Source organism: Phoenix dactylifera, chromosome 14, assembly GCF_051530095.1.
Source record: "Phoenix dactylifera cultivar Ajwa chromosome 14, Ajwa_hap1_PhDact_Kaust_v1.1, whole genome shotgun sequence".
In the NCBI taxonomy this organism is placed as follows: Eukaryota; Viridiplantae; Streptophyta; class Magnoliopsida; order Arecales; family Arecaceae; genus Phoenix; species Phoenix dactylifera.
The window spans coordinates 4,919,122-4,926,999 of NC_143203.1; the positions used below are offsets into that span (position 1 = coordinate 4,919,122).

The window sequence follows — 7,878 nt, forward strand, 5'->3', positions numbered from 1 at the left end:
AAACGTTTGATTTATTTAACCTGTTTTGATTCATTTAATAATTGGGTCGGATTATGATGCAACCCGTTTAATCTGTTTAAAACTTGTTTAATTTGTTTAAAACCTACTTAATTTGTTTATGACCTATTTAATCCAATCTGCTAATCTGTTTAAAATTTGCTTAATCTATTTCTGATCTGTTTAACCCAATCTGCTAATCTGTTTAATCCGTTTAAATTAATTTAATCTGTTTAAAAACTGTTTAATTTGTCTAACCTATTTAATATATAGATCGAATTTAAATTTAAAATTTTGATCTATTTAATAAATAAGTCAAATTTAGATTGATAAATTTTTAACCTAATTTGTATCTAATTCGACCTATGTCAGATCCGATCTCACCTATTGCCACCCTGGTTTCGGCCTAGGCATCCAATCTGAACCCATTGCTCCTACGGCTCAGTTTCACGGACAGAAAAAAAACCGAATCTCGGACCGGACCGGCCCGAGACCAAACAAAGCCGTTCGTAACGCCGTCTCGTCCTCCAATCTCTCTCTCTGCGAGGTAGATTCAGAAGAACTCGGAGAGATGGGAGTTGGATTCGTGGTCGGGGTTTTTGGCTGCCTTATTCTCGCCCACGCCGCCTATTCTACCATCCAATGTAAGCCTGACTCTTCTTTTCTCTTCCGATTCTTTTCGGAGACGGGTTCGGTAGAATTAGGGTTTTATTCCATTGAACTTTTGCTCTTAATGCCTCTGCAGATAGAGGCATGCTGAAGATTGTGGAGGAAGAGTTCTCGGGTCCTCCAATGAATGTACGCCTACGGATACAGATCCTATTTTTCTAAAAAATTCTTGCTAAACAATCATTTTTTCCTTTAAATTCTTTTTTATTATGGGTATTTTTGCTATGTACTATGAAAATTTTGGGGTTTATGGATTTCGAAGGTTGTGGCGGAGCTTCTCCTGGGGTTAGCTCTGTGCATATGGGCAGGGCTGGCCGTGCCCGCGAAGTTTCTCTCCATACTCCCCGATTCAGAAGAGAACAGGTATTCCCTTATATCTTTATGCGTTCACTTTCTATTTGTTTTGGATTTCTATTTTTTCCAATATTTTAGTTGAATTTGGTCTTTGTACAGCGTTACTTATGATAAGTGGTGTGTAAAAAGCAGCCCAAGCAATATAGGGAAGATGGATCTGAGTGCTATATTACACCTTGTTCCTCTGAAACTTCACCTAATTACTTGTATTTAAGTTGATGAAACTAAATTTTCAGGGTGGTTCTGACCTCATAAGCAGTGGGTCCATTGGAGATAGTATACCTCTCCAAGAGTCATATTAATGGTTTAGGTTTGTGAAAAGGAATTCTAATGAGTAAAAGTATGTTAGGCATAGGAATTATGTTTGTAGTGGGATGAGTTGGATCCAATGAGTGTTTGATGTTTTGCATGATGTGTTAAAATTCCAGTCTGAACCTCCTCATTTTTTCTAAATATGCTAAATAGCCAATGACATGCATACTTAGGCACTCAATTGTCATAAAACACAGTATGGAGATGCCAACATTCTAACAGAAACTACAGGGAGATCTGAAAATTAATACAAGCTGCAGATTGCAAAGTGATTGAGATTTAGATCAAAACAGACAGTGAAAAGATGATGAGAGGGAGTTCCAAAGGAAAGTTAAATGCTAAATTGTTTTGTTTTTTTCATCGGAAAATGTAGGGAAGATGTGACCAGTGCACGTTCTTGTACTAGGGCTTTCCCCCATAAAACACGGCCTTTATGGGATGATAGATTACTTAGATTTTGTGGCATCCTGACACATAAGAGGTTCAATCTGGGAAAAAGGGTGGTGCCATTAGATGCTATCAACACACACACATACATAAAAAAAAGGTAGTTACATTGATCAGGAAGAGATTTGGAAAATGCAGAATGAAAGGAACTTCTTAGTTGTTGAGAGTGAAAACTGAAAAGTTTGATTCACAATTATCAAAGAGTTAGGTTTGATTCTGATCAAAGAGTTGGGGTGGCAATATTTTGTCAAATAATCTCACTTTATATGTTAATTTGCTTGTTTTTGAATATTGGTATGGTCGCCCTTGATGTTTTAATTGCTGGTGCTTATTCTGCAGGGTCTTAGTTTGTTTTACTGCCATGGGGTTGGGAAGCATGAAGGTATTTCAAGGATAAGACAAGCAAATTTATGAATATTGTGTGACACGTGTTTATAAGACAGTTTTGGAACTTGAAATGTAAATTTCTGTTAGTTGGAAGATGCGAATTTGCAGAGAAGCTTTTAGTGGGATATTCCACTTCTACGCATCATCCTTACTCCTTGGAATTGAACGGAACCTTGAAAGAACATGATAATAAAAGTAAACTCATGTTTTTCATCCCTAAGGTTTTGCCTCGATGAGAACTAGGCCATTACATCTCCTCTCACATCAATGTATTTCTTTGCCATACCAACTCTTATGCTTGGGTTTATAAAGAATATGAAATCAATCTGTAAGGTAATAGTACTGAATGACCCTTAGTAGCTAATAACATCTTCTACCTAGGGTAACATGCTTCAGGTATGACCACACGATTAATCTTTTCATAAGCTCACCCAGTTATCTACTAAGACTAATAACATTCCCATTTTGAAGGCATCTCAAATTACAAAATCCTTGTAATATAGGTAGGATAGAACCTAATGAGAGCCATAGTCCAACCCGCCCCAACACCTCCCCTACCGCCGCCACCAGCATACACACGCACACGCAGTCCAAAAAAAGAAAAATCCACACCCAACCACCTAAACAAAGAGGAAATTAACCTATGGTTGTAGAGAAGTATATTGTCACCAATGGTCACTTGATTCACAATCTCCACATCTACCTCCCTAATATGATCAGCCATCATCTTTCCAATTTATTTACTATCTGGCTCAATCCAAAAATCATATTTAGTTTTGAAAGTAAGCCTTTTGTGCGATAGTAGTTGAGCCAAATATTGGACTTAATGGAAGATATTTTTAATTAATATGGAGTGTAAGATGATTATTAACTTTAGTAGTTAAAGATTCATTCGTCCATGTATGCAAATATATATGTTAATGATGCCAGTGAGTAAAATGGAAGAGTTTTTTTTATTGTTTTTTGGTTTTCATTTGTTGAAGACAAATGAATAGTCATGAGCACCTAAAGATTAAAGAGGAATAGATGAATAAATAGATGACAAAAAGTGGAAAGAAAATGTTGAACAACATTAAATGAGTGGTTGGAGAAAGGCCGATCTTTTTTGATGGGTGGATCATGGTCGGCGGAACCATCCCGAACCAGATGGTTTGAGGAGTATTGAGCCATACCGGCGGTGGATCGGGACGGTTTCGGCGACCGAGGAGAAATAAAAGTCGACGTATGGGGAGAAGGAGAAGGAAAGAGAGGAAAAGAGAGCGAGCGAGCGGAGGAGGCAGAGAGAGGGAGAGTAAGGAAGAGCGAAGGCCAACGGAGGGTTGGCGGAGGTCGGCGAGCACGCAGAGGGCCGCAGAGGAGGGGCATTGCCTCCGATTCCCTATTTTGTTCAAAACAGGGGCCTTGAAAGGAGTACCTTTTTACATTTGTGATTTTTAAGTGAAGTTGTTTGGCGATTTTTAAGTGAAGTGGGCAAGCGATTTGCCAACTTCATTTACAAATCACAAATTTAAAAAGGGACCCCCTCTAGGGCCTTCATTTCGAATGAACAGGGGACTAGAGGCGGTGCCTCTCCTTCACGGCCCTCTGCGTGCGCACTGGCCTCCGTTGGCCCTCCGCAAGCCTCCGCCGGCTTTTCTCTCTCCCTCCCTCTCTCTCCTTTCTCCTTCTCCCCCGCCTTCTCTACTATATCGGTACGGGCTTGGCATGGAATGGTATCGGAGCGTACCGACCCGTGCCACCGGGCAACCGGTCTAGGCTGCGATTTTGGCATAGCAAACCATGACTAGGATATTGTGCTTGTATAGCAAAAACCACCTCTCTCCCTTCCTAACAGCTTTTGTATGCTTACATGTAACATGATTCTCAGGTTATGCAATAGCTTGAAAGTAAGAAACAATATCCACTCCCTAATTTTTTAAATCAAAATAGGGTGCATAGTAGGATCCATAGCCTTATTCGTTCTATTTGCAATATCCACTCCCTAATAATTTTTATTGAAGTTATTTACAAAATTGAGGGCTTTCTATTCCTGATTGTGTTATGTAACAAATAAAGTTGATCGTTGAAGGGCTGTAAATTGTTAGGTTCATATTAAAATTACTAATATTAGAGTATTTTATGTTGGTCTAGTCCCAAAAAAAAAAGTATTAAATATGCTTGGACTTGAGAGCTTTTGTTTAAAAAATTTCATTTTCTTAATGAGCTTCTATTTAAATAAATGTTTGATTAAGAAATGATATTTCCACTACATTCTAGACAACTTAAGTGATTCCAATGGTTTTAATTGATTATTTTCTGAAAGTTATCTCTTTTCTCTACCTGCAATAAGAAGCCTATTCAAATGCACTAGTTATAAAGAAGAACAAGGACTTATTTGGTTCGCGGGATAAATTTTACCTCACTGGAATATTTTTTTTAGGAAGCTAATGCCTACGTATATGATATTCAGAAAAATGATTTTTGCATGTTTGGTTGACCATAGAAAAGTGGTATAGGAAGCACACTTTCTAGAGTGACTTATGTTTGGTTGAGCATCTACTTTTCTAAATAAGTTATGTATAATACCTGTTATTCTCTTAATAAAGGTACTACAAGAAAAAATATATCATATGCATAATTTCTAGAATTAAAAACTTAGAACACCAAGATCGGTTTTGAAGGTTCAACACCAAAAAGATCAAAATATATTTTTAATAGCTATTTTAAAATATTTTTAACAATTAAAATTGCCACAATTTTTAATATATTTGGATAGTTGTCTAACTATTACAATAACCACAATTCATAATATATTTTTGTAATAGCTATTTTTAAATATTCTTAAATTCAAAATATTTAAAAATATTTTTTGGGTTGAGTTTTTAGTTAATAGTTAGACAACTTCTTTATATTATAATAATTTTTAATAGTTATTAATATATTTTTATATTAAAATTACCATAACTTCTTTATATTGTAGTAATTTTTAATAGTTTAAGATTAAAATAGCTATTAAGAAGATCATAATAGCTTAATAGCATTTTTTGAAGAAATAATTACCCCAATTGCTATTCATGGGAAAGTGGCTGTCCCATGTCCTATATGAATTTTTCTTTTTTATGAAATGTAGGAAACTTATTCCCATGGAAAAGCTAATTTTTATTTCTTTCCTTTGAAAACTTCAACCAAATGTGAGGCAATTTTTTAATTTTCCTGTTGACGACACTTTCTCCCTTTCATATCCCGTGAACCAAACGAGTCTGAAATGGTGAATGCATGGGATGCTGTTAGAATGAGCTTCGAGCTTGATGTGAAAAAGCGTAGATGATGATTAGCCTAATGCCATCCTAATGTCTAGGATGTTAATATCTATCTGCATTATCACTAGAGTATCTTACGCAACTTTGGCGGTGCATCCAAGATTAGGTGGGAGTCTAGCGTTAACATCTTTCTCTTCTTTATTGATTGATCGATAGACTAGTCAATTAATAAATGAGCAGCTCTACGGCAACTCAGAAGTCTGCCGCAGAAAAGTTACCTAGCTGGTGTTTAACACAGAAATCTCCCGCAGAAAAGTTACAAGCTGGCGTAAATTTTATTCCTCATCACCAACAGCTACCTGCAATTGTCAGGTTCTGGCTGTTGGTGACAGGTATAAATAACAAAACTGCACGTCATTTGTGAAACTTCGTTGTGTGAGAAATTTTGTGTTACCATAATGCTACTTTTAATAAATTGACAGCAGATGGGGCTTGGGGAAGACAGGTTTGATAAAATTTAGCCTTTTCTCTTGGCCTGTATGGAAAGGTAATACAGTGAGCCTCAGATAAGTTCTATATAAGGGCTAAATAGCCAATTGTAGGTAACTTTATTTATTTGCTCTCTCTCTCTCTCTCTCTCTCTCTCTCTCACACACACACACACACACACACACTGACATAAGGCACAGGTTTAGCAGTATATCGTGGTTTTTATCCTGATCCCAGGTTTCTACATTGAAATGCAGGATTGTTTCCTTACCAGTCAACCTGGACTTCATGATATTCAATCACCGTGGCAAAGTGTTACCAACTAATGGAGAATTGAAGTTGAAGGTGTAGGATTTCTAATAATCTTGAAAATCCTGATTTTCTTCCAATGCCTAATTGGGGGATGTTATCAGAGTTTAGGAGTTAGTCATACGGAACAAGTGTTGCACCCTTTTATTCAATTTGCCCCAATAGTTATTTGGAATCTCAAAGACCGAAACAACTGCTCTTTTGAAACACAGGGAGCTTGTGTTACATGTTTGAAATGGCAGTTTCGTATCTATTTGGTTAGTAGGTCATGTTAACTGATAATATTTATGCTTTGTGAGGAAGTGGACTGTAGTTCACTGAACATGGTGTGGCAATGGTAAATATTGGTAATGTTCGAATTTGACATTTTTCTATCTAAAAGCACTTAATACTCGCGGGGTGGAATTTATCAATATTTTATAATGTGATGCCAAGTCATTTTAACATTATTAGTTCTGATGACATATAGATTGTAGTAGAACTTGAATAATGGAAGGAGATATGGAATAATGTAAAGCGAAAGTAATGATGCTGCTAGAACTATTGGTTAGATCGATCAACATGCTAGTAGTGTTTGTGACTTATCAGATCACACAGTATGTGATCAAAACAATTTGTTTTCCAGTGATTTTCTTCAGAGGAGAATTTATTTGAATGCTTGCTTGGATGGGCTTGAACGTTCTAAGTTAGCAGCCTGTCATTTGCCTCTTCCTTGCTTTCATTTGCAGCACATATATTGTAAAGCACTTTTCATGCACAAAGTCATGTTACAAGCATTGAACTGAGCATATTAACTATGTGAGGCACTGATGTATAGATTCATATCACAGGCATGGATCTTCTAAAAGAACTAAAATAATTGTCACAGCGCTCATATAGGAGTTTTCTGTAAAATCTTAGGAACAGGTAAACGATTAACCATCCACTTAGGGACCTAGGAGCAAATTTTTCTCAACATATTCTGTCTAAAATGATTTAAGTGAAGTTGTCAAATTCTGCTTATTTTATATGAAGATTACAAATTAGATGCTTAGAAAATTTAATGGTCAACTAAGGATTTAGAATTAATTTTATATCGATAAAATGAAGTCGACAGCATCTGCGGTAGAAGCAGATTTCCAAGCATGGTATGGAAAAGTCTTGAGTTTTTTTATTCCCCAAAGAAGCAATGTTCTATTCATTTTCAAAGAAAAGAAAATGTTCAAATCTAACTAATCTCTCTCTGTGACATTACTGATACATTTGGCCCTGAAACATCCTCTGTGTGTCTGGTGGTCAAATTGTTCACAAATGACTATAGGAACTGTGGGTAAAATGGATTCCTTTATTACTTGTTGGATTCAAGTAGAGTGCCGTCACTGCTCTATTCCAGTTTCTCTGGGGCTTGAGCAGATCATTCAAATGCATTAGAATGACGAGTCATCGCACCCTAACGAGTACAACTTTAATTAGTCAAATAAGCAGAAGACAGAATTAGTGCATGAATGCAATGCAGGGGCCACAGGTAGATGTAATTTCTGGTTTTAGTTTAGAATGCATGATGATTATGATAAAATTTAAGAAGAGGACGAAATAGAGGATTTTGGAGAGGAGAACCTACCACAATATACACTGTATCAATGGGAAATCTGGTGATATAAGGATTGCCATGCAAAATATAAGCTAGTCTACTCTT

The 7,878-nt window shown here is 36.4% G+C and overlaps 1 protein-coding gene across 2 annotated transcripts; it reads left to right on the plus strand.

Moving 5' to 3' along the window:
• Positions 1–486: 486 nt before the first annotated feature.
• Positions 487–6,569, plus strand: LOC148700001 (membrane magnesium transporter-like). Of its 2 annotated transcripts, none has more exons than XM_089927245.1 (4): positions 487–641; positions 743–795; positions 929–1,029; positions 2,119–2,771. In XM_089927245.1, the coding sequence occupies exons 1-4, from the start codon at positions 569–571 to the stop codon at positions 2,174–2,176; spliced, it is 285 nt and encodes a 94-aa protein (XP_089783371.1). In that variant the 5' UTR covers positions 487–568; the 3' UTR covers positions 2,177–2,771. The 2 variants fall into 2 exon arrangements, with proteins under 2 accessions (XP_089783371.1, XP_089783369.1); XM_089927243.1 differs by lacking the exon at positions 2,119–2,771 and adding an exon at positions 6,152–6,569 and having other exon boundaries at positions 488–641.
• Positions 6,570–7,878: the final 1,309 nt, after the last annotated feature.